General features: G+C 42.6%; 1 protein-coding gene across 1 annotated transcript in view; it reads left to right on the top strand.

The window, feature by feature from the left end:
- KDM7A (lysine demethylase 7A) overlaps positions 1 to 26,109 on the top strand; it is an 83,840-nt gene that overhangs the window by 42,998 nt on the left and 14,733 nt on the right. Inside the window, 8 exon segments of the mRNA XM_030214130.1 lie at positions 3,962 to 4,124; positions 8,770 to 8,857; positions 11,164 to 11,270; positions 12,863 to 12,954; positions 14,233 to 14,322; positions 15,513 to 15,719; positions 17,312 to 17,433; positions 25,244 to 25,404. Of these exon segments, the coding sequence (XP_030069990.1) occupies positions 3,962 to 4,124; positions 8,770 to 8,857; positions 11,164 to 11,270; positions 12,863 to 12,954; positions 14,233 to 14,322; positions 15,513 to 15,719; positions 17,312 to 17,433; positions 25,244 to 25,404 (1,030 nt within the window).

Here is a 26,109-nt window from a genome sequence, read left to right as displayed (position 1 = left end):
TTGGGATCTTTTCTCAAGCGTAGTTTTGTTTTGTCGGCTCTAGCCCTGCAGGCCTTGGTTTGTGGGGGTCTGGTAGCTCGGGCATGTTTTCGTTGGGCCGAGAAGCTCCTGGATGATTCGGTAGATGTTGCTTCATCCTTTTTGTCTGAGGCTTTTATGATTTGTTGCGTACTTCAGACAAAAAATATGGCTATGGTTGTGGGTCTCTGCCACTTAAGGGAGCTATGCTCTTTGGAGAAGATTTGGACAAGTTAGTGTGAGGTCTTAGTGATACCAAGGTTCTATGGCTTCCAGATTTTCGGTTCAAGGCAGGGGCCAGAACTAGTTCCTCTCGGGGACGGTTTAGGGAGGCTCAGCGGTATAGGCCGGGCAGATCGAGTGGGACCTACCCCTAGCTGTCTGTTCGTCTGTCCAATTTAGATTGTAAGCTCTGTTGAGCAGGGACTGTCTTTTCATGTTAATTTGTACAGCGCTGCGTAAGTCTAGTAGCGCTATAGAAATGTTTAATAGTAGTAGTAGTAGGACCTCTAGGGGTCGGTTTTTCCAGCGCACACAGTTCTTTCGTGAGAGTCGTCGCGGAGGGCGTGGCTTTTCCGCGGGAGGTTAGTATTCAGGCCGCAATTCCCAATGAAGGTGTGGCGGCTTAGGCTCTGTTGCATGTTGGGGCTCGGCTGAGTCTGTTTTACCAGAGCTGGGCCCAAATCAGGTCAGATCAGTGCGTTCTCAAGGTGTTTCGAGGCGGATATGCGCTGTAATTCGAAAGCTGTTCTCCCGAAGTGTTTCTGGAATCCCTCTGTCGGTCTTGGAGCAAGAGGGCAGCAGTGAGGGACACTCTGCGGTGGCTGCTCGCGTTGGGAGCCGTGGTTCCTGTTCCTTCAGATCAGCACCGCTCAGGGTGCTATTTGATCTATTTTGTGGCCCACAAGAAAGAGGACACTTTTCGTCCCATTTTAGATCTCAAAAGGGTCAATGCGGCACTCAAGGTGCCCTCTTTCCGAATGGAGACGTTGCGGTCGGTCACTGGTGCGGTCTGGAAAGGAGAGTTTCTCACTTCCCTGGATTTGACGGAAGCTTATCTTCACTTTCCTTCGTGCGGCCTTTTGGTTCCAAGTTACAGGGTCCGATTCGTCGGTTCCTTGCAGAGAAGGCGCCGACGGCCCATACTTATCGTCAGGTCCTGGGCCTGATGGCGGCGACCATAGAGGTAGTTCCGTGGGCCAGGGCGCACATGCGTCAGGTACAGTCAGCTCGGCTCAGTCGTTGGTCCCCTCTGTCGCAGGACTTGGAGAGGTGTTGTCCGCTGTCGGTGGCCCCTCGTCTCAGTCTTCGATGGTGGCTCAACCCGCGCAATTTGGGAGTCCCCACAGGGGCTGGTAATGGTCACGGATGCCAGTCTGCAAGGTTGGGGGGCCACATTGTCTCAGTCAGGTAGCTCAAGGCCGGTGGTCTCGGGCAGAAGCAGAGTGGTCCATCAAACCGGCTGGAACTCGGGCCATTCGGGTGGCGCTCCAGGCCTTGCCGTCGGTGGTTCGCCACAAGGCAGTCCGAGTGCTCTGCGACAACGCCATGGCAGTAGCGTATGTCAACCGTCAAGGGGGGACGAAGAGCCTTGGCGGCGCAGTTGAACTCATCCTCAGGCTCTCTTGGCAGCGCATGTGGCCGGGGTAGGTCACATAGATGCAGATTATCTCAGCAGGCACACTCTAGATCCCAGAGAGTGGTCTTTTCTTCGGTCAGTGTTCCAGCGAGTTGTGTCGGTCTGGGGACTTTCGGTGATAGATCTTAGGGCAACGGCTCGCTATGCGCAAGTTCAGAGATTTTTTTTTTTTTTTTCAGTCGCTGAAGAGACCCTCGAGCGGAGGGAATCGACGCTCTTCTGTTGCCTTGGCCTCGGGAGTGGCTGTATGTGTTTCCTCCGTGGCTGTTAGTCGGTCAAGTAATATAGCGCATCGAACATCACTCCGGTCGGGTGATTCTGGTGGCTCCGGATTGGCAGCGTCGACCATGGTACGGAGACCTGGTGCGGTTGGCAGGGGCGGCGGCCCTGCCTTTGTTGGGATCAGTTCTGTGTCAAGGCCCGATAATCAAGCCGGATCCGGCTCGGTTTTCGCTTACGGCTTGGCTCTTGAGCGGCACAAGTTGAAGAAGAAGGGGCTTTCGTCCAGTGGCTTTGCTACGATGTTGAGTTGCCGTAGACGATCCACTTCCTTGGCGTAGGTCCGGGTTTGGAGAATCTTTGAGCACTTGTGTGAAGACCATCGAGTTCGGCCGTTTCGCTCTTTGGTGGTGGAAGTTTTGGAATTTTTGCATGATGGTGTTGATAGGGGTCTGGCCTTGTCTACACTGAAGGTTCAGGTGGCAGCTTTGTCATGTTTTCGTGGGAAGCTTCAGTGAAAGTCCTTCGCTTCTGTGCCTCAGGTAGTGCGTTTTTTGAAGGGTGTTAAGTTGCTGCGTCCGCCTCAGTGACGGATGGTGCCTCCGTGGGATTTGAAGCTAGTTTTGAATGCTTTGATCAGGCCTCCGTTTGGGCCTCTGGTATCGGCATCTTGTAAGGATTTATCTTTAAAGATGGTCTTGTTGGTGGCGATTACTTCAGCACGGAGGGTTTCAGAGCTTCAGGCTTTGTCTTGTAGGGAACCATTTTTGTCCTTTCTGAGGGAAGGTTTCGTTGCGGACGGTGCTTTCCTTTTTTGCCCAAGGTGGTTTCCGAGTTCCATGTTAATCAGGTCATCTCTCTGCCAGTGTTCAGTGATATGGCTGGAGATTCGGAGCAACGTGGTATTGCCAAGCTGGATGTCAGGAGAGTTTTGAGTTGTTATCTCTCTGGAACTCAGGACTTCAGAGCCTCTGACCGTTTGTTCGTTCTTCATGGTGGCCCAAAGAAGGGTGCAGCGGCTCCTAAGGTGACCATAGCACGGTGGTTGAAGGAGGCGGTTGCATCTGCTTACTTGGTGAAGGGTCCTGTGGTGCCTAGTGCTGGTCTGCTCATTCCACTAGGGGAATGGCAGCCTCGTGGGCGGAGAATAGTATGATTTCTCCATTAGATATTTGTCGGGCTGCGGTTTGGTTTTCGTTGCATTCCTTTGTGAAGCATTATAGGATTCCTGTGCATGCGAAGGACGAGGTGCGCTTTGGGGCAGCAGTTTTGACCTCTGGCCTTAGTAGGTCCCTCCCGTAAGTTAGTTACTGCTCTGGTACGTCCCACGCGTCTTGACCGGTCTGGAGGGTCGCTGAGGAAGGTGAAATTAGATCTTACCTGCTAATTTTCTTTCCTCTAGACCCTCCAGACCGGTCAAGAGCCCGCCCTGTCTGTATTGGAGGCCAGGAGGTGTGTTTGTTGGATAATTCTTGGCTGCTGTAGATTGTTGTTTCTCTAATTGCAGACTCTGTTTATTTCTGTTTTGTGATAGGAGTCTGGGACAGGTGAGGCTCTTCTTTGATAGTCCACCTGTAGAAGCCCAACTGTTTTATCAAAGGCAAAGGAACATGTTTCCGTAAGAGCAAGCGGAAGATGTTTCTTGTTTTTGCAGTTTACTGTGACCACGTACAGGGTTGCTAGTTGTTGTTAGTGTTTTTTGTTTCTCTGCTTTGTCAGGGTTATACTGGCTAGTGGAGGTTCTGCACAGGTTATATATACAGGCTTCAAAAGCTTAGTGTTTTCTCAGTCTCCCTCTGCTGGTAGGAGGACATAACCCACGCGTCTTGACCGGTCTGGAGGGTCTAGAGGAAAGAAAATTAGCAGGTAAGATCTAATTTCACCTTCTCCTCGAGGAGGAGATGGAAAGAGGCAAATGCTTTCCCCTGTCATTGGTGGAGGAGAGGGAGAGACAACTTTTCTTCAGATGTACCCCATAAAAAAGAGAGCGAATGAAGAAACTGATCTGCAGTGCTGGTGCAAAAAGTAATTAAGGCAGGCTTATTTTGTAAAGTACCATCATGTCTGTATTTTTCTTGTCTATAGGGTGAGAAAATCTTTTACTTGATCAAGCCTACAGCTGAGAACCTGGCCCTCTATGAATCTTGGAGCTCTTCGGTTACACAGAGTGAAGAGTATTTTGGAGACAAGGTGGATAAGTGCTACAAATGTGTTGTCAAGCAAGGCCACACCCTGTTTGTCCCTACAGGTGAGGTTTATGCTCTGTTTTTAGAGGCAGCTTGAGAAGCTTAAAGGTGCTTTTGTTTTTAGCTGCATCTTTGCATTAAAAATCAGGTTGAGAAAAAAATGTTGAAAAAAATTCCAACTGCCTTTTATTGTATTGGTCTTTCTGCTGGTAATTTGCTGTTGGTTGCGGTCCCAGTGATGTATCTCAGGACACACAATAGGAAAGAGGCATGCTCTAGCTTTTCTGTCTTGCAAAATGAATGCAGAATTAAAGCATGACTGTATAATACTTTTTTGTTTTGTTTTTTCTTTTTTTAAAGTATTTTTTCACTGAGCATATAGTTTAGCTGTGGAATTTGCTGTTGGAAAATAGAGCCAATACATTAAGCTTAAAGGGGTATATTATTCAGTTTTGGGTGGGTTTTTTTTTTTTTCAGAAAACATACAGCAAGACACTTTATCTTTGGTATCAGAGGCTGACTGTATATGAGCCTATGCTTTAGGGGGAAGAACGAATTGAGGATCAGTCTTACTGGACAGCAGCTGAATGGCAGCCTAGCTAGAATACCACCGCCATCGACAATGTCCTCGGGGAAATCCAAGCCACACTTGTTTGTATTTTCTTTTATCCCTTGAGCAATAGCTCTTAAAGCTAGATTGGTGACTTCTGATATTTGCCAAAAGTTTCATACTTGGATTGGGACACTAGGGCATCAGTTTTGTGTGTGCCCCTAAGTGCCAGGCATAGGCAGCAGAATGGGCTGGTGAGCTTGAGGACAGAGCTGAACATTGATTTGTTTGGTCCCTCCAACCAAAAGATGTTCCACCACACCTGCAAATATTTGGAGACAAGATAAGAAGCTTTCTGAGAAATGTCCTAGGTCAGATTCCCAATGCTTGTGCAGACTGTGTGTGTGATATGGGGATTTTTTGGCTGAAAAGGAAGGGATTGCATGTGTGAGTAAAGCTTATCTTTTAGGCAAAAAACAAACAAACTGCATTCTTGGTGTGGAAGGATCCCAAGTCCCTGTTCTAGCAGTGGAGAAATGCAGTTCAACGTATTGCAGATGGAGAAGGGGTCAGCCTCCTTTCTTTCCTCCAAGCAAATCCATTTATCACCACCCTCTGATATGTCTGCCAACTAATCCAGTTCTCCACTTTGGGTCATAACTTCAGTACGCTCAGTTTTATTCATGAGCCGCCTACGAGGAACCCTATCAAAGGCTTTGCTAAAATCCAAGTAGACTATATCTAGTATTCTGTCCTTGATCCAGTTCTTCAGTATCCCCCCTTCCCCATGCCATGGTTAACTTGATAACCATAATGAATGTTTGTGAAGAAACAGTGTATTTTAATAAAGCCTGTAAAATGTATTGGATATTTCCCTGTTTTAATTACATCTTAAGTGTATTTCTCCTATTTGGCCAGCAGATGGTGCATGTTTATGCTTAAAGCTGTTACAGAGAACTGATCGTTTTTTTCTTTAGTTTGACACAAACAGGAAGCAAAAAGCAATATATATTTGAAATCTTGTTGACTGGGCCCTGATTGGTCCAGGAACTCATCTGATTTGGACTTTACTGGTTTTGCGTTCAGTCTTAGGAAGAAAGAGAGACTGATCTCTTTGCTGAGGCTCAGTGAATTCTATGTCCTGATCTTCCCAGGTACTGTTTAGCCAGTATGCAAATGTTTAGTTAGTGTTATATTTAGTTACCTGTTGTTTGCCAATTGCACATTTTTGTCCACTGTTCCAAGTTCTGAGAATAAACAAAATTGTTTGTTTGTTCTGTCTGTCTGGACTGATAAGAATCCTGGAGGTTTGTGTGTTGGAACTGTGGGACCACTGCCCAGAGGCGGTTGTGACCCAGTCGGTGGGAGGAGGGTGCTAGTGTAGAGCACAAGCAGTAGGTGCAGGCAGACAAGCTGTGCTGGGGATAGACCCTCTAAGTGGCCACGGGGTAACCCCAGGCGGGTGACTAGGTGTTTCATGACAATGTTCATCAGATGTATTCAGGCATTTGGTCTAAGAAAATTGATTCTGTTTGTTGCTGTTTAGTATTGGCTACACTTTCCTGGCTTAAAATAATATGTTGCATTATTTAGTCTATGCTTTTTAATGGCAGAATCCTTACTGCTGTGAGGAGTTCTACACTGGTTTATGAAGCTGGATTGAGTCAGGCACAGAAGGATGATGTCATGACATACCACCAGGACAGTACTGCTCTCCAGAATTCAGAACTTAGTATAATGTTCTGAGCATGCACAATCTTTTCAGCTGCTCAGTTTTATTTTTTCCACTCAGCTGAACAGATGCTTAGTGAAGCTCTCCTGATATTGTTCTTCAACATTTTTCTGATTTTTGACTCATTTCACCAAGGTTAGACCTTGCCTTCTGTGTGGCAGAAAAATCCAGAACTTTGGCACAGTCAAATGTCTAGTCTAATCTGCTTGAGTTCAGACCGCAATCGGACAGAATAGAATCATTGTGCTCATACGTCTCTTCAAGCCCAGAAGGATTGACTGAATTGCTTGGGTGACCACTACAAAATTGATTGAGATATAAAAAGATCAGAAAAGGTCTACTCTGTACACAAATCAGTTGGCTTTGTACATTCAACTAGAGAATGGTCAGCGGAACTATCCTCAACCTCCCGGCACAGTGACTTCAAAAGTCCAGTCCCCTGAGATGTACCAAGAAAGAGAGAAAAATTACAGGTGCAGAAGTTTGACCATCGTATGGTCCTTCCAGGGTCCTGACTGGCTCAAATGGAAAGCACACGTCATTGCTTCTTCTTTATGGCTCTACATTTGTGGAATTCTATGCCCTTGTTATTACATAGAGGCATATTTTCAAAGCACTTTGGGAGGCTAAGTTCCATAGGTTTCTATGTAACTTTGGGAGGCTAAGTGCTTTGAAAATGAGCCTGATAGCGAACTCAATATTAAGAAATTCAAGGTGCTTTTTGAAGCATGGTTATTCTGGCATGCATACTCGAGTGAATAAGGCGATTCCATTTGCACACTGGCAGGTGCTTAGCTGTTATATTTTACCGTGCTTTTGCTCTTGAATGAATGGTTTGCTTCCCTTTTTCTTGCTTTTAATTTTTGAATTTGTAAACTGCTTTGATCTGCATGTCAGTTTAGGCAGTATATCAAGCAATGAATAGATAAATGAATGAAATAAAATAAATGTCAAAACACCTATATCAGAAAGAGTGAGGTGAGATGCGAAGGGTATTAGAGTACATGAAAGCGACACCTCCACCCCTCCGATCCTGGCGGGGAAATTGATTGAAGGAAAAACCAGGAAGTGAGGCTTTGAGAAGGGTGGCTGTATCAATGGGTGTAAGCCATGTCTTGGTAAGACAGAGGATGTCAAGGGCATAAAAGCGTACAAGGTCATCAGTGAAGGGTCCCTTTGTGACAGGGAATGCATGTTAATAAGGCCAGTCTTCAAAGTGGGGGCACGTGTTAACGTAGCAGCCAAACCTGGAGATCCAAATGGAACCGAGCAGAGGGGAATGGCTGTGAGGCAGGGACCGAAATAGGAACAATGTCCCCAGAAGATGGGAGTCAACATCATACTTGGAGGTATGTTTACTAAGGTGCATTAGTGTTTTTAACGGGCCTATAAAGTTAAGGCGCATTAAACCCTAATGCACCAATACATTCCTATAGGCGCGTTAGTGTTTAACGTTCATTAGCATTTAACATGCGTTAAAAACGCTAAAGCGCCTATAGTGCACCTTTGTAAACAGGTGGTGTGTTAAAAAAAAAACAAAAAGAAAGAAAAGAGAGGTACAGAAAAAAGACTAACAAGACCAAGTGAGGTAGAAAACAGAACGCAAACAAATTGTTAGTCTTTAATGTAGTAACTAACTCTGTACCATCCGTTACCTCAGCAGGTCTACGTTTGCTTCATCCAGTGAGATCATTGAGATCTGCTAGATCTAACTTGTTTGATATACCATTGTTTCAAGTGGTGCATTTAGAGCAATATAGACATTCAGTTTTTTATGTAATGTGACCTATTTTATGGAACAAATTACCACATCTTTGAGAGTAATTAGATCTGTGAATGAATTTAACACATCTTTTTCAGTCTGCCTTTTTGCTGAGTAGGAATGAACATTGTGGTTGGCTATCTTGAAACTTGAAGGGTTATGAACAGGAGTTAAGATGCCTATTATGTGATGATTAATGTGTTTTTAAGTCTTTATGTAAAGAATTTGTACACCGCTAAGAATGGTAGATTTTGCAATATAGAATTTTGTAAAATAAAATAAGAGTAAACAGCGGTGGTGCCCAAGGAGCTGGTCTGCATTGGCTTATCAGTAGGAGTGTGCCTTCAATTTAGATGCTGCTTTCGTGTTAATATATATATAAGTTGCGATATAGAAGTTTAAAATTTTTTTGTAAATCTGCACAGAACCAAAACTTGTGTTATAGAAACACTTGTACTGTCTGCTCTTCAGGTATCTGCAGGGACTAGTTAAAGGTAAATATGGATACTCTTGAAAAGCAGACATGATTGTGTGTTGTATTAGCTCTGCAGGATTGTCATTGTCTCCAGCCAAGTATCCTGCCTTGTTAATTTCACTTGCTTATGCTTGCTGTGTCATAGCACAATCACTGGTTGCACTGTAACTTTATTTTCATTGCTACAGGCTGGATTCATGCTGTCCTCACATCTCAAGATTGCATGGCCTTTGGAGGAAATTTTTTGCACAACCTCAATATTGGCATGCAGCTCAGGTTAGTCTCAGTGATGTCTGTTTGGAAAAGCTGTGTTTGATCTGTGTCCTTTCACTGGCATAGAGCATCCTTTAACTGTCTTTAGCTAGTTCTGACATGCATCTGAGATTTGCACAGATTCTCTACAGTCTTCAGAAACAGACCTTTGAACATCATTTCTCTTCCACAGAAACCGGTCTTGGCTGCATTCGTTCAGCCTGCTGGCAAGGTAGTGCCTTAAAGCCAAGTGAACTCGGGACTCAGGGCTGAAAACTGAGCCATCTTAAGGCAGGATTGTTATTAAGATACTTAAAGGCCCTTGTACAGAACTACTGCAAGTTAAAAAGTCCTACCTGAGGCATCCTGCAGTAGTTTTGGCATGTATGCACGCTTCCCATGTGCTAAACCTTTATTTTTTAGAAATGGGGGCATGTTTGGGGGAGGGGAGTGGCCATGTTCAGCATTAATGGGTTAGCATGTGATTAACATGTGAGCCCTTACCGCCTCAAAAATAAGTGTAGTTAAGGGCTCACACGCTAATGGAAAAATTAGCACATGGCCATTATTGCTGATATACAAAAATCGGCCATTTACTTTAAAGGTGGCCTCAGCGTGCAAGAAACCCAGGCACTGCAGCTTTGTAAAAGGGCCCCTTAGTTTCCTGTGGGCCAGGTGCAGAGTTCTTTTATTAACATTTTATTTATTACAGAGGAATTCTAATGTTATGGATTGTGTAGTGCCACAGGGCTCTCCTTTCTCTCCCGTCCTATTCAACGTAATGATCCCCCCCCCCCCCCCCCCCCCCCCTCCGGTAGTAGATTGGATATTACTTCCCTTTTATAAAACATTCCTGAAATTCTGCATCAAATTAAATTATTCCTCGACCTCATGGAGTCCTGGGCATTGGAATTCAGATTAAAACTGAACAGGAACAAAACCAAATTTCTGGTCATAACTAATCCATACAATCCCACTGTCCTCAATTCTTTCACCATTAATCAGATTTCCTATCCTCTGGAGTCCACACTGAAGGTTTTAGGTGTTTTAATTGATAATCATCTCACCTTTGAACATCATATTTCCAGTCATCTCCAAGTCCTTCTCAACCCTCTGCTCATGTTCAACCTCTTTGTCATCCCTTGCCTCAATACACCTGGGGATAAACTACTATTGTCTTAGGCAGATGACATCCTGCTTCTCTTACCAGTAACAGCATGAAAGATCGATCCAACTCAGTCTGTAGCGACTGTCCAGTGGTCAAAGCTTTACAGTCAAATCTGAATCCACAGTATTAGGGGTCTGGCTTGATTCTTCACTCACCTTCTCTTCCCGTATTAATCAGCTATGGAGGAAAACACTATTCAAGATGAGACAGCTATGTCTAGTCAGACCCTTCTTTGACCAAAAAGCCTTTGCACTACTAGTCCAAATGTCAGTCCTCCCTCACTTGGATTACTGTAACGTTCTATTTCTTGGTCAGTATCACAAAAAACTTCAAATCATACAGAATACAGCTGCAAGACTAATATACAGGTTGAATAGATATATTACTGTTTCAGGTCATGTAAACAAAGTGCATTGGCTTCCCATAGCAGAAAGACTCTGGTTCAAAGCTGTTTGTTTAGTTTTTCAAATCTTACAGGGCTTCACCTCTGAACTGCTAAGACCGCTTCGCTATATCTGGTCCAGTCTAACAGACTGAAATAACAACTAATGCCAGCATCACCATTTCAAAAGACAATTCGAAATCAAGATTTTCAGTTCTCTATTCCCCGTACTTGGCGTCAAAAACACACACACCATGGTTAAAAGTGACACTCAGTGCAATCACTATGTCTAGGTCCCTCACTAGTAAATGCACCCTGTAATGTAGTGCAGTTATACAATGGAGCAACAATGACACTTGTAGGGCACAACCAACCTCACGCCGCATGGAACCCATCCGATGGGCTATTCCCATCAGAACAGGAAAACGCTACCTCAACTTCAGGAAAAGACTAAAAACCTTTCTCTTCCCAAAGACTGCTTCATAATAATCCATCATGACTTCTACTTCCTAGTATCACCCATTATCCTTTCCTTTAATGATTTTAGTCTTATGCATTACACCAGTAGTCTCTAATGTTTCTCATACCTCACACTAACACTATCTGCTTTTGTCTCACCTAGAATGTAAACTGCACTGAGCCCTGGAAAGGGGTGGTATACAAGAATTGAATTATTATGGCCTGCATATGTAATTTTTACTTAAAACTGTGAACCGTTGGATTTGGGCATCTGAAAGTTCTAACGTGAATGCGAACTGTTTCTTGAATTAACTTGTCCAGGTGTTATGAGATGGAGAAAAGGCTGAAAACACCCGATCTTTTCAAATTCCCCTTTTTTGAAGCCATTTGTTGGTTTGTGGCCAAAAACCTGCTGGAGAGCTTGAAAGGTAAGGCTCTTGCTGCTGAAAGGCAACGTAGGCTTTGTGGTTTGGTTTTGGTAAGTGTAAGACATTGGGTATTATTGTGTTAAGTATATACTTTACTATATATCCTGGTAGCGTTAAAAAAAAAAAAAAAAACGTTATCAGTCAGTGACCCAGTCGCAAACAAAAAGCCTTGATCGTAATCTCTTTCCTATGCACTATATATTCAGTCTTTTGCAGTGAGTGGCACATGTGTAATTATCTCAGTTATTTATTAACTGCTTTTATGAAGATTTCACCCAGGTCAGTTTCAGTTCTCATGTAAAAAACTAAATATTATAAGAATCATTTGCAAAGTGGAGCAGAGCAACTTCATTTGTTGCATTGGTTTGTTTTGGAGCTTTAGTACCTCCCTTTCCAAAGACAAGCAGGATAATATTCCTCACCGATGAGGTGACATCAGACAAAACCAAGGTCAGAACGTCAAGTCCAAAGCTACTAAAGCATTCTGATGTGCTCCGAGGATGTGTGGGCTTTCCTGTGTAACAGTGTTTATGGAGCCTCCTCCCCAGTCTGCAATTTCAGAAGAGCCAGAGCTGCTTATGTGCACCTAACTGAAACCATGAGAAAGTCCATCCAACGTTTTTGTTTTTTGAGCCAAATTCAACCTGGAATTTTTATAACTAAAGAAATAGGATGCACCAGGCAAAAAACAGTGGAGGAACAGAAATGAAAACCTCTCACAGATGGTGTCCAAAAACCTTCTTTATTTCAGTCAAGATCAATAAAGAAGACCCAATACGACTTGTGTTTCGGCCCCACTGGCCTGCATCAGGGTTCTAGGAATTTGTCATAGCGTACATATTCCCAGAAAGATCATCGGGAAAAGTCTTCACTTGGTAATTACTGAAAAGGAAACAGTGGACAACACCGCCTTAGCTAAACTTGGTGTACACAAAATATTTTGTATATTCTAAGTTTAGCTAGAGCGTTGTTGTCCAATGTTTCCTTTTCAGACCCCTGTGAGAGGATTTCTTTTGGGTTCCTCCACTGTTTTTTGCCTAGGTGGGTCTTTCTCTGGAAGGGCATGTCACAGTGATTATTGGTGGCCCAGGTGAGATCAGCTTCCATGGAAAAGTTCCGCCCCTGATGTGACAATAGGTTTGGTCAGTCTGAGGTCTAGAATCCAAGCTATGGGCCTGTTTGTTCTGTTTTCCCCTTTCTTTTTTTTAAATGTTATTTAAAAGCAGCCAGAAGCTAGGAGTTTTTACAATATAACCTATTGCAGTAGTTGATCTCAGTTGCCACAAAAGTGTGTACTAATGCAATCATATCCTTAAAGTATAATAATCCTCTGTGCTTGATGACAGAAAAAACAGTGCTGTCAACCTATAATGGATGCTTTCCTTAGATGGTAGGAATGTTAGGTACATATCAATAAAAGACAAAACAAATGTGAGGCTGGGATGTAGATTAGCTGCCAGATGCAAGTGATCTCCTGTGCATTTAAACTGTAAATGTTTTTGTGGCTTCTTACATGAGGGCCTTAGGGGGCTGCCTGCAAATCTATTGTATTTCTTTTTATGTGTAACTCAGTGCTACTGTTTCTCTTTCAGAGCTAAGGGAAGATGGGTTCCAAGCCCCCAGCTACTTGGTGCACGGAGTGAAAGCTTTGGTTGCTGCACTAAAAGCATGGATGAAGAAAGAAGTAAGTGGTCTGTGTTTCTAATAAGTTACTACTCATGTCTAGATTGGCTTGGAAAGAGAATAGCTGAGTGGATGAACACAGGTATTCAAAGCAATTTCCTGTAAAAAGCTGTGTTTCTCATGTACCCCATTTGGAGAGAGTGTCTGAGGATCTCAGTGAGCTTGGAGAGGAGGAACCGCTGGAAGGGTCCTAGGAGCTGGAGGGTTCTCTGCCTGGGGAGGATCCCTCTGTTGTACGCATTTTTCACAGGGATGAGCTTTTGAAATTGATTGATCAGGTGGCCTCCACTCTTACGTTTTCGGCTGGGGACTCCTCCTCTGGAGAGGTTACGCAGGTGGATCCATTAGTTAACGGGATTAGACGTCCTTCGCGATCGTTCCCTATGAGTAAGGATCTCAGAGATATGATGTTAACAGGAGTGGTCCACTCCGGAGGCTCCTACAAAACTGACTGCTTGTGGAAAGCTACTTTTTTTCTTCCACTGTTTCTCTCCTATTGTTGTTGGTAGAGAACCCCGTGTGTGACTGACTGAATTGTTTATCTTCAGAGAAATTTGCTTACCTGTAGAAGATGCTCTTTGGAGACAGTAACTCAGCCAATCACAAATCTTTTCACCTTCCTTCATAGTTGTTCCCCCCCCCCCCCCCCACCCCCACCGGTGAAAGCTAATGTGTAGAAGTGAGGAGAATTGCACAGTTGCTGCTGCGGCTGTAGAAGCCACTACACATGGTCAGCGCAATGCCTTCACATTTCCAGAAAGTTCTACATGTCCATTTGTGTCTGTTGAGCTTACTGTCTTCAGAGAATATCTGTCTGTGGTTCCACAAATGCAACTTGCCTTAAGCTCAGGTTTGTAAAGGTGGGTAATTTAAATCCAAAATTCAAATCTAACCCTGTTACAGGTGAGCAAGTTTACTTATGCTTCCAGTACACCACAGGTAGCAGTGGCCATTCTAAAGGATGTGTATTTAATAGAGCTGTATTTGTATTTAATTCAGCCCTGAATAAATTATTTGTATTCAGCCGAATAGTGATTTAAATTCAAATACAAACAATCCCGGGGCTATACTGTGCTAAATCCTACTGAAATAAACACTTGATCTCTGATTTCACATTCCTTCTTTTTAGTTTTGTTAAAGCTCAATACCTGTTATTACTATTTGGCCAAATAATTGTCATTATTCGTATTCGGCTGAATAGTAAAATGTGCTATTTGGTACAGCTTTAATTTATAATTAACTTCACAAGCCTAACATAATTTTTCTTCCTTCTGAACAGTTTGTGTCAGAACATGCGTTTGAAATCCCAGACAATATTCGTCCAGGGCATCTTGTTAAAGAGCTCTCAAAAGTGATCCATACAGTAGAGGTAAGAGTAGAAACTCTGGCCATATCTGTTGGGTTGGACAGTGTTTGGTGTGATTACATTACGTTATACGGGTTTTATATTTCCACAGTTTCCTACTTAGTTCCTTCTGATTACACAAAAAAGAATAGCTGAATCTTTATTAATTCAGGAATTAGAATCAAATATCAAAGAACCATTATTTAAAAAACAAACCCTTCAAATTAGATTCATTTAGAGATGACCTTGCTAACTTCCTATAGTAGGAATTTACAAAATAAAGTTTTTAAAGTTCTTCTGACTCTTGACTAAGACCTAATTATTCTAATAGAGGATGGGAAGGAATTATACAGCCTGATAAGATGATGATGTAAACAATTTCATATGTCATTTTTCTCAGTGAAGGAAAACATAATAACGAATCGCGTAAACTATACATCTAATGACTTAATACATGTATTAATCATATAGGTGGCGGATCTCCATTTAATATCTTAAATCATTTTGCACAGTTTAAATTGAACCCTGGCTTCTATTGGAAGCTAGTGTAATTTAAGAAAAGCAAGGGTTATGGAGTCAAATCTATGAAGGGAATATATTAACCTGGCTGCGGTATTGTAAATTATTTGAAGCCGATTAAGGTCAAACACAATGTAACAATAATCTACCCTTAAGAAAATCAACATTTACACTATGTCTGAAAGCTGTAAGGGCTTGTTGGTAGAGTGTTAATATTAGCACCGCCTGCTTCCTCACAAGTGATTTTCAGTGGAAGAAGCAGAACTGGGAGAGTAATGTCTGTTGTCCTTGGGATGGTTATCTAGAGGGTCAGCACAGCTTGCAGAGTTGTGGGCATGGAAGGGAAAAAGTAGCGAGTCGCCTGATTTAAAGAGCTTCTCCTGAGTTCTGGAAAGTTCATGTAGCATTGGATTAACATTAGAGGCACCTTCCCCCATTGTTTTTTGTTTTTCTGTCTGGGATACAGAGAAGTGCTTACCTTTTGTTCCCTGCCTTTTCTAAACTTCAGATTTTATACTAGGAGTTGTCAACATGTTAATAGGCCTAATAGCACTTTTTAATATGCACCATGGATTGGCTGTCACTAATATTTGGTTTTCTAAACGTTTTTGTGACTGCTTTTGTATGTTGCTGAAAGCCTTGGGCTGGCAAATGACTTGTTAAAATCTAAAACAAAATGTTTTTAATGCTTGAAGGATGAGAGTAGCAAACCATTGAAATCTCAGGGAACGCTAGGTCTGTGCCCAGATGCTGGCCTCTCACAAGAGAAGACATCCTTTCACCATTCCAGAAGAATTCGAAAGCTACGAGACCATTCCAGCAAAGTGCCCAGCAACCTGGACATTCTGGAGCTACACACCAGGGAGGTGCTGAAGCGACTGGAGATGTCACCCTGGGAAGAGGCAAGTATCCCTGTGACGTTCAGGGCCGACCTAAGCATTAGGGATTGCACAGGGAAAGCAGCTGCTGGCAAAGTACAGCAATAGGTCCTGGTAGCCACAGCCATTCAAAGAAACATCTCTGCGTAGGTCTACCTGTAAAGAGGAAAGGCCCACTTAACGTAGATAAAAGCTATTTACTTGAGTAAGCTCCTTTTACTAAGATGTGGCTATTTTGAACATATTACTCAGTTTGGTTACTGGTTGAACAAACAATTAAGTATAAATAGAATAGAATTTTTTTTATTTCTCCAAGGTGAAAATGCAAAAAAACAAAGAAAAAAAAATCCCATACCCAATAAAAGCCCAAAAAGACAAATTCAAGAGTAATAGACTATAACTAGCAGTAAAGTAGCAGCTTAAAGTGAGTCCATGAGTTCACAGCATAGCAAAATCAAGAGGGTGCAAAAAAATGCCAAATAAAATAAATAGTCCTTCAATATCTTGTGTGGCTGAAATTGGATGCTGACTGCTAGGTTGCGTAATTAGTTAGTATGGAGGGCTCTCGCCCGTTAACGGAATTAACCAAATAGTCATGTTTTGATTCTTACCTTCAAAGCGTTTAGAACAGGCTTAACCAGATTTTCATCGCTTACAATTCCTTATTTGTTAGGATTTTGCGTTCTCTAAATAACCAACGTTCGCTACTTCCAGGACCCAAGACTGCACAACTTGAAATTTCCAGACGCAGTGCTTTTTTTAATTTTTTTTATCTTCTTTGTTCCTGGTATAACCTTCCTCTGTCTGTGCGCAGTGAGCTCTTTTTAAAACCTTTAAATCCACAGTTAAGACCTGGTTATTCCACCAAGCGTTTAATAAATGGTCTCCCTTTTTGGTCACTGTACCTGTCCTTTGCCTTAATTTTCTTTCTCTTCTCTCTCTAATTTTTCTGTTCTGAGTATGATTGGTTAACTATCCTGTTTTATAGTTTGGAGGTCCTGTCAATGCTTTTATTAGTTTGTACACTGCTCGGTTCTGCAAGTCAGTTTGAGGGGTATAGTAAATTTTAATAAACTGTAAACTACTGCAGATGTGGGCAACCTTGGTTCTCAAAGGCCTCAACTCAGTCACGTTTTCAGGTTTTCCTAATGAATATGCATGATATGGTGATTTTGCAGTGGCATCTTGGGATGGACTTGTCGCCATCTTGAGTCCACAGTCTTGGTGTGGGTTTCCTCCTCCTGATGCAGCTTTTGCGAGGGGGGGGGTTGAGTTTGGGCCTTGGAGACATGTTGCTCAACTGTTAATCTTCCCTGCTTTTAAGAATCCTTTGTGCTTATCCTTGGCTTTACTCCTTACTCTCCTTAGCTAAGGATCTTTTGTACTTGTGCCACACTTTACCCTTCACTACCTCCTCCCCACCCCCCACACACACATGTAGCTAAGGATCCTCTGCATATCTTCCACACTGTCTTTGCTTTGTCTCCACTACTTGCATTTGAAGGTTTCTAAGCATCTGCCCCCCTTTATTTGACTGAATAAGTTTACACCTGTGTGTGTTTGTTTTTGTTTTGTTTTTTTCTTTTCCTAGTTAAAGTTCAGTTTTTATTTTTCAGAACATTAGAAACTCTAATATGAATGGGAAATTTACTAAACCCCTCCAGCCTTCCTCGGTGTCTGAACGAAAAGTATGGGATAATGACCTTCGCTTGTTGTTGTCTAATGGAAGGATCATAAGGTAATCATTCTTGGCAAAAAAAAAACAAACAGGTTTTTGAAAACATTTGATATTTTGTGGGTTGGTGCAGCATTGTCTGGTATGCAGTGAAACAGTGTCCAACATAAGCAGTGCACTATGATAAGAGCCACAACAAAGGGAATGAGCTGCACAGCATGATGTACAGGTGGCAGGGAGGATTATTACTTCTCTACATGGATGCTATATACAAATGAATTAACAAACTAATAACAAAACCCACAAACTAAAGGAAAATAAAAAAAAGAGTAAATAGAGACTTCTTTACCAGAATTAGAGTTAAGGGACCATCCGAACCTAGAGACATAAGGAAAAATTAGTCTTTCCTTTAGTCCTACTAGACCAGTCAAGAACCTGTGGGTTATGCCTGTCAACCAGCAGATGGAGACAGATACTAGTGACTTGAGAGCTGTGCCCTATAAGGGTACCGTGCAGCCTTAGGCTTTTAGTATTTTGACTGACAGAATAATAGAGATTTGGGCATTTCCTTCAAACGTGCTGCAACTGTCAACCTATATGCAAACATTTTTGAAAATGGGAAAACAGGTTTAAAAACATGAGGAAATTAGACATATTGATTTCAGTGCTAATTTACATAGTTCCGAACTCCAGCCTGAGAAGGAGCCAAGTTAATTGCCTGCTGGAAAAGCTGTTCTTGTAATAAGCTGGAGAACTAAAAAAACTACATATAAAGTAGATAAGGAAGAAATGTTTGTGGTTTTGTACCAGTATGAAGATTAATGCGTTTTTCTCTTTCTCACTCTTGAGTGTACAAGGGGCTCAGAAGAGGGAGATAGCATGCGAGTCATTTCTACACGAGTAGAAGGTGTGGTAGAGGTCTTTCCTCATCCTTTTGATCCTGATGGAGCTTCAGAGTGCCCAGACCCTAGCTAGAACCTCCACAGATTGACAAAAAGTCAGTTCCTCTTTCACATGGATTGTAGAACAATTTAGTTTCTAGTAGAAAGGTAACTAGTTTCCGCAACTACCTTTGCGACTTAATGGTGATCTTCCCCTGTAGAAGAAGGGCCCTTTCCTGAAGAAGATACAACAGACAATTGATCTCAAGACAAATGAGATCTAGAAACTAAGGTCTCCTGGGCCTGTCCAGAGCTATTAGAATTACTTGAGCTGGATGCATTGCAACCCTTTGAAGCATTCTTCTTAGCATCTACATCCTCGGTCTCATGTTCTTTGACGACTGTAGAAGTATGGAGTTTTAGCACTGGCCCTCATTGCCATGAGATCAGCACACCAATTTATCTCACAAGACTGGCTGTGAGAGTTCCCATTCCCTCAGATTGAGAGAATCATCTGAATGTTCTGTACTTTTGCAGTGTGTGCTTCAGATGGGGCTAATAAATGCTTCTCTATCATTTCTCTTAGCAGCCTTGTTTCCCACACCATCTGCACCCCCCCCCCCCCCCCCCCCCCCCCCACCCCCACCCCCATGCTTGTACTGGCTGCATTTGATTGCTGTTCTCTGAGCACAAAAAAGTTGGACTGGAATTGGAGAACCCATGGTCATCAAGAAGAACAAAAAAAAAAAAAAAGAACTTATCGGTGCTCTCAGTCCAAAAACTCCTTCCAAGAAGCAAAAGAAAATGGTTTAAAAGAGAGGGGCTTTTTTTTTTTTTTTTTTTTCATTTCAGGAAAAGATAAATGCTGAAACAGTCACAAAATTTTACTAATTCAGACAGTTGTAACTGACTACAACTAAATAAAATATATCCCTAGTTAGTGTTTTAGAGCTATGAAAGCAAACATTAAGAAAAAAAAAAGGATCTAAAGAAGCCTCCCGTGGCCACAGAGAAGGAAGAATTCTTTTTAGCAATCCTGTGCCCTTTTCTTTTTTTATATAAAGGACTGTAACTTTAGTAATCAGAGGACTCAGAAGTTTGGAAAAAGAAGTAAGGCATCGTAAGGAACAAAGAAAATGTCAAAGAATGTGAACTAAGATTTGAAACAGAGATCAAATAAGATAAGAAAATCTTCCCTAACAGAATAGCAATTTTATACCTGCTAATCATGGTGAAACTGGGGGACAAAAGGGCTTGGGTACCGTTGATCAGACGGATTTCACTTCTCTTACAGGACTATTCCTGGTCTGCACTCGTTCAGGAGAATTTCTGGGCTATATTATGATAACTATGAACACCAAATACAAAACTTGGAGCAAGAAAAAAAATATATCATTAAAAAAAAACAAATTCTTGTAAATTATAGTGCTCCAGTAAACGTCAGGAGGTCACCAATTTGTACTGGCTGCATTTGATTGATATTCTCTGAACACAAAAATGTTGGACAGGAATTAGAGAAAAAAGTCTTTTATTACTCACCAGCACAGGATCAGATATCAGTAGCAAGTTGTGGAAAAATAATAGCAAACTTACAAAATCTAACATCAGTAGCTCTGGTATTTATAAGTAATCAGACTAATTATATAAAGAAGAGAAAAAGGTCACAGAACAGAGAGAGAGAATGAATGAAAGAAAGATTCTTAGCTATAAAGAATTAGTTCTTACGAGGGGGGGAGAGAGTACACCCCCTTCAAGAAAAATAGGCAATGGGAGGATATGAAACTTACCAGCATGGCTATTTTTCAGAGATTTTGTCTACAGTGTACTTTTATAGGCCTGTGGTGAGCATTCGCCTCTACCTTGGACCTATCATAGGTGCTGCATATGTTCTGGAGACTGTAATTGGTTCCTTCATATGTGTCCTTGCCACACCTCTTCTCGGTAAATTACATTTGTAACAAGTTATACCAGGTAGCTGAGTTGCCTTAGCAACGGGAGGCCTTATCGGAGTTTGTGATCAGCCAGAAATTCTTGCATGAGGCTGATAGTAAAAGAAAGATGGGGGATGGGAAGTAGTGCAGCATACCTGAAGTAGGACATTATAGCTAAAAATTTATAGACATGCTATACTTGCACTTTCCTGCCAGAAGGCCTTCAGGAATAAGTGCACTGATCTGAGCTGCAGATGATCAGAACATTTCATCTGGTGTTAACATACCCTGTGTTATCTGGTTATAAGAATGAATTCCCCAACTGAATAAACTGGCATATGTCGTTACCACTTCCCAGCTTGGAGTCTGAAGGGACATTCCCTTTTGCCACCACTTTATGCCGAGTCTTATTTGACTTGTCTAGGTAGTCAAATCTCAAAGTTCTATTCTGAATGTGCCAACTACTGAGCAGTAAAACTTGTAACCACCTCAAACTTTTCCCTCCCCGTCACAAACAATCTGAAAATTCTGGGAGTCACCATTGACTGAAATCTCACACTTGAAAATCATGTGAAGAATACAACTAAGAAAATGTTCCAGTCTATGTGGAAACTCAAAAGAGTAAAACCTTTCTTCCCAAGGGCCATTTTTCGGAACCTGGTACAGTCAATAGTACTAAGCCACCTGGATTACTGCAATGCACTCTTTGCCGGCTGCAAAGAACAGACCATCAAAAAACTTCAAACAGCCCAAAACACCGCAGCTAGACTCATATTTGGGAAAACAAAATATGAAAGTGCAAAACCCCTAAGAAAGAAACTACACTGACTCCCACTTAAAGAACGCACCGCACGATTGTTCACAAAATCATTTACGGAGATGCCCCGACATACATGCTAGACCTCGTGGACCTTCCACCCAGAAATGCCAAGAGATCTTCCGCACTTTTCTTAACCTACATTTCCCCAGCTGTAAAGGACTAAAATACAAACTATTACACTCGACCAGCTTTTCTTATATGAGCACACAGATGTGGAACTCACTTCCAACTCACTTGAGAACGATCAAAGAACTAACTAACTTTCGCAAATCCCTGAAGACTTACCTCTTTAACAAAACTTACCATGAGAACCCTTAATTTAACTATAACAAAACACCTACCCAACTTTATTCAAAGTGTATCTTTCTACTGCTGATTGACCAAACCCTCTTGCCTTCATTGACTTCTTTGTAACACCAATTGTATTATTTAACCTGGAATGGCGTTGCCATAACAGGTTTTGTAAGCCACATTGAGCCAGAAAATAGGTGGGAAAATGTGCGATACGTGCAATAAATAAATAAAATATGAGCCCAAGCCCACAGGACCAGATTTGTTGCTACCATGGACCTCAGGACTTAGAACTTTCTGTTCAAGTAATGCTCTGATCTGGGATTGAAACTTGGTCAACCTGTGCTCTTGGAGAAAGACCATTCCCTGTCTGATATTGAACCTCACTCCCATGTACTCAGTCTTGTGAGGGTATGAGATTGCTCTTGCTAAGATTGACTATCCAACCCGAGGAGTTTGGCAGCTGTAATACTTTGTCCATCACTTCTCTCTAAGGGGAAAGAAAGGATAGTAGTTGGCATGGATGGGCAGACTGGATAGGCCATATGGCCTTTATCTGCCTTCGTTTTTCTGTTACTATTTATTTATAACATATTTCACATTATCCCAGAAACAGCTTGAGTTCAATGTGACGTTCAGAAAGGTACTATTCTCCTTCTTTCCTTGTATTGACCTGAATTAGCCAATTGGCAAAATAGATGTGGACTCTGATCACTTCTCAGCAGAGAAATGCCACTACCATTACCTTGGAAAACATTCTGGGCACTGTACCCAGCTCAAAAGGCATAGTCCAAAACTGAAAATGCTTACCCCATATCTCAAATATTAAGAATCTTTGATGCAGTGGTCATATTGGAATACTTAGGCCTCTTTTAGATACGATGTTTAATGTTTTCAGTTAATGTTATGGCTGCAGTTACGTACCTCAGAGTCTGCATCCTGAAGTGTATCACCATAAGGTGTGGTTCCAGCCGTTGAAAAGGGAAATGGGATTTGATATATTGGCTTTCTATGGTTCTAATCAAAGCAGTTTGCATATTATATACAGGTACCTGGGGAAATGGAATGTTAAGTGACAAAGGCTGCAGTGGAAATTTAACCCAGGTTCTCAGGCCACTGCTGAGATCTAACACAGGGCAAAATATGCCCGCCTTCTTTAGGACAACAAAAATAATTGGAATACCTTTCCTCATTTGGCCTGTGGGACCAGTTCCACTGTCCCCAGGTTGAAGAGATTGTATAGAGTAGATTGCACAGCCACTATCTTGGTTGGTAATCGGCATGGTGATACTAGAAAGGAGTCTGGCAGAGGGAGGGAAAATTCTAGTTTGAACAGTGCTGACATCCAAGACCACTGGTCAAATGTGATTTGGGCCCATTCCTCCAAGCAAAGAGCTAATCTTCTTTGTATCTGTTCCCAGAAGGAATAGACCTAGAGGGCATCATTGTGGCCCATGGGTGACTCCTAAGTGACAAGATCTCTGAGACATTGTTTTTTGTTTCCTCAAAAGGAAGATTGCTGTGACTGATATCTGGATCGCCAAAAGGTACCTGATCTTCCTTCTGGCATCCTGGAACCTGGCTACAGTCTGCTTTTCCACCAACTTTGGGCTATCTTCAGTCAATCTGTGGTCTAGGCTCCCCCAAGTCACTCATGAGCTTTTCTAAGGCCTCACCAAAAAGCCCACCAAGAAGAGTCTTTGAAGTCGTATTGACCACCCAATTCCAGAGCCACAAATTTTCCTTGCAGAGACTGCCACAGCAGAATCTCTAATTAGGTCATAGAAGATGTTTACCACATTATGCTAAATTCCTCTAAATGGGTCGCATTTGTGAATTCCTCCACTACTTCTCCGTCAGGTAACCCTTGGGCTCTGTTGGGACCCAGTTTAAAGGGGGCCATAGAAACACATGAACTGCACACTGCTGCCTGTAGACTCGGAGCTGAAAGATCAAATGCTTGCTTAAGCAAGATCTCTAAATTGCAATCCTGCACTTACTTAAAGGCAGAGCCCGCCTCTACCAGAGAGTGTCTTTGGTCACTGCCATTACTAAGGCATTGATTTTAGGTTGCCTAAACTTCTCTTTCTCGTCAGGAAGCAACAAACACAGTTTTGCCATGGCTTTGTCCACTCAAACCTGGTTCAGGTGTCTCCCACTCTGCGTTTGAGTAGCTTGCTAAACTGGAAATGTTTTTAAGGACTTTGTAGTCCTCACCAAAATTGGGTCCCCTGCAGAAGGATTCTCTTGCTTTGGTGATAAAAAAAAATACTCAGTCTCATGGCTTTGGCAATTACAGCCAGCAGTAGTTCTTTCTGGAGGAGTCGGACCATTGTTGGATCATCTCCATCTTCCACAGGGAGCGCTCCGTCTTCCAGCTGTTCTGGCAAAGAACTAGCCCTACTTCCTAAGAGATCCTCCCTGATCTTAAAGAGGCACCAAAAGCACAGACAGAATTCCAACTGTCTAGCACTTGCAAACACCTTTGCTTAGATGCAGAAGCTTAATCTGCTGCTGCAGAAGGGCGAACGAAAGCCTCGGATTGCTGTCACACCTGAGATTGTTCAGTAAAAATGCTCTGTGAAGAAAAGAAAAAAAAAAACAAGCATATTCTTTGCCATTCCTGCAGTGAATAAAGGATCCCCTGAGAAACCGTATCTGTAGCTTGAGCACTTGTTCCCTCACCAAGAGAAACTGCCTCTAGTCGGGGGCCACTTGGAGCAATGACAGTTTTCCTGCAGTTACCGCTTTTGAAGTACCTGGCTTGAATAGTCATTGAACTCCCCTCTTCATTTGGAATAAAAGTGCTCCTTTTGCTTTTGTCAGGCTCCCCCAACGATCCAGAACAGGGGAGGATCCACTATGACAAGAGCATGAATCTTGCTACTCTTTGGGATTCTGTCAGGTAATTGTGACCTGGATTGGCCACTGTTAGAAGCAGGATACTGGACTAGATGGACCATTGGTCTGACCCAGTATGGCTGTTTTATTTTATGTAAGAGGCATACTCTCTCATGGCTCCCCGCTGGCTCTTACATTCTGCCACAGCCTCCTTTGCGGTGATATCCACCGCTAACACTAGGCTTGCTGGCCACGATCCTAATTCAGCCTGGTGAGGCGGGGTACATGGTATGGAAGTGACAGTGGGGAAAATAAAATAGGCTACCCAAGCTCCTCAGCATCACAGATACCAAGAGCGTGCCCCCCCTCCCCCACGCTGCTCTTCGTGGTAAGAGTTTAGCCATAGGCTTAAAGTTTGTGGTCAACACCAAATATTTTCTTTGCCTTTTATTAATTTTTGTGTTGAGAAGGAAATCCTCAAGGCAACAGAGGTTTCTCAGATTCCTCTGAGTTATCCCATTTCAGCTTCTGAAATTGTTGGTCTTTTTTTTTTTTAAATAATTTGAGCAGGGGGTATCTGTTTTAGGGTTCAGCTTATCTGGTTCTCCAACTAGCCCAGGAGCTGCCTACCAACCAGAACAGAATCTTCCCAGATCCGCCTGTCACCATCTGCTGTAGACAGAGAAATTTTACAGACTTAAGGCTACATGGTGCCCTTATAGGACAAAACTCACAAGTCGTCAGTCTGTTTCCATCTGCTGGCTGGCAAGTATAACCCACAGGTTCTGGACTGGTCTGGTAAGAACGCTAAGGAATGTGCAGTAATAACTGAAACAGAAGATGTTTCTTTTCAGCTTATCAGTTGTCATGATTTGGACACTTTCTATCACAATATTGGTGACTGATGACTGAAATGGGAAGCATTTCTAGTCAGCTTAAGTTGCTAACTGTACTTTACGTTTCAAGTTTCTGATAGTCCCTTAATTATTCTAGTAAAGGAGTTTCTATTTTTACCTAAATGGGCAGCAGAGAATAGACATACTGTATTGTAATCAAGCTTTCAGAGAGTACCAACATTAGTAACGTTTTTACTTCTGTGGTGACCACAGGGATCAAAGGTGGCCATTTGCTGATCCCAGCCTATTCACTGCAGACAGCGAGGATGAAGATGAACGAGCACGGACGGAAAAGACCAGAGACGGGAAGGTGGAAGAGCCAAGCTCGGGATCAGAGGGAGAAGATAAAGCAGAAATTCAGAAACCATTGAATAGTATGTTTAACTTTTCTCTCTAGAGCTTGGAATAGTCCTGGGTAATATGTAGCCGTTGTGTCTGGCACAGATATGGCTAATGTTACCTTGCTATGATGGTAAAGTGGACAAACATCCTGGGTGTTACGTGTTGAAAGATTGTTCTAGGTTTCACTGATGGTTCAGATACTTTGCTTAGCTACACTCTTGCGCTGCTTTCCTGGTTTTTACTGCATAGAAAACATAAGGGAGGGACAAGGAATTATGGATATCCTATATAATAAAACGCACCTCCAACATTCTGAAGCTGACTGCATGGCTGAGGCATTCCTGCTCTCTGTATCCATCTCCTGAATTGACATCACGTACTTCCGGGTTCATCACAAGCAGAAGTGACCAACCACACGAGGTTTCTCGGCTTCAGAATGTTGGAGGTGCATTCTATTAAATAAGATTGGTCAGTTCCTTGAAGCACAGCCAGAGCTCAGCGTCCTGCACAGTAATGCTTAAACACCAGAGAGAGAGGGGGGGGCCTGACACCAGAGGGGGGGAGGTATCTCTGTCACACGCACACTCTCTCACACACTGTCTCTTACATACTACCGTATGTCTCACACTGTATCACATTCACTCTGTGTCACACAGTCACTCACACACTCTCTTGGTCTCATACACTCAGTCTCACAGAGAGTCTGTGTCTCACACACACTCTCTTGCACACACTAT

This window comes from Microcaecilia unicolor, chromosome 9, assembly GCF_901765095.1.
Source record: "Microcaecilia unicolor chromosome 9, aMicUni1.1, whole genome shotgun sequence".
Lineage (NCBI taxonomy): Eukaryota > Metazoa > Chordata > Amphibia > Gymnophiona > Siphonopidae > Microcaecilia > Microcaecilia unicolor.
The sequence above is the reverse complement of the archived record's forward strand: the minus strand, read 5'-3'. Positions and strand labels throughout refer to the sequence as shown.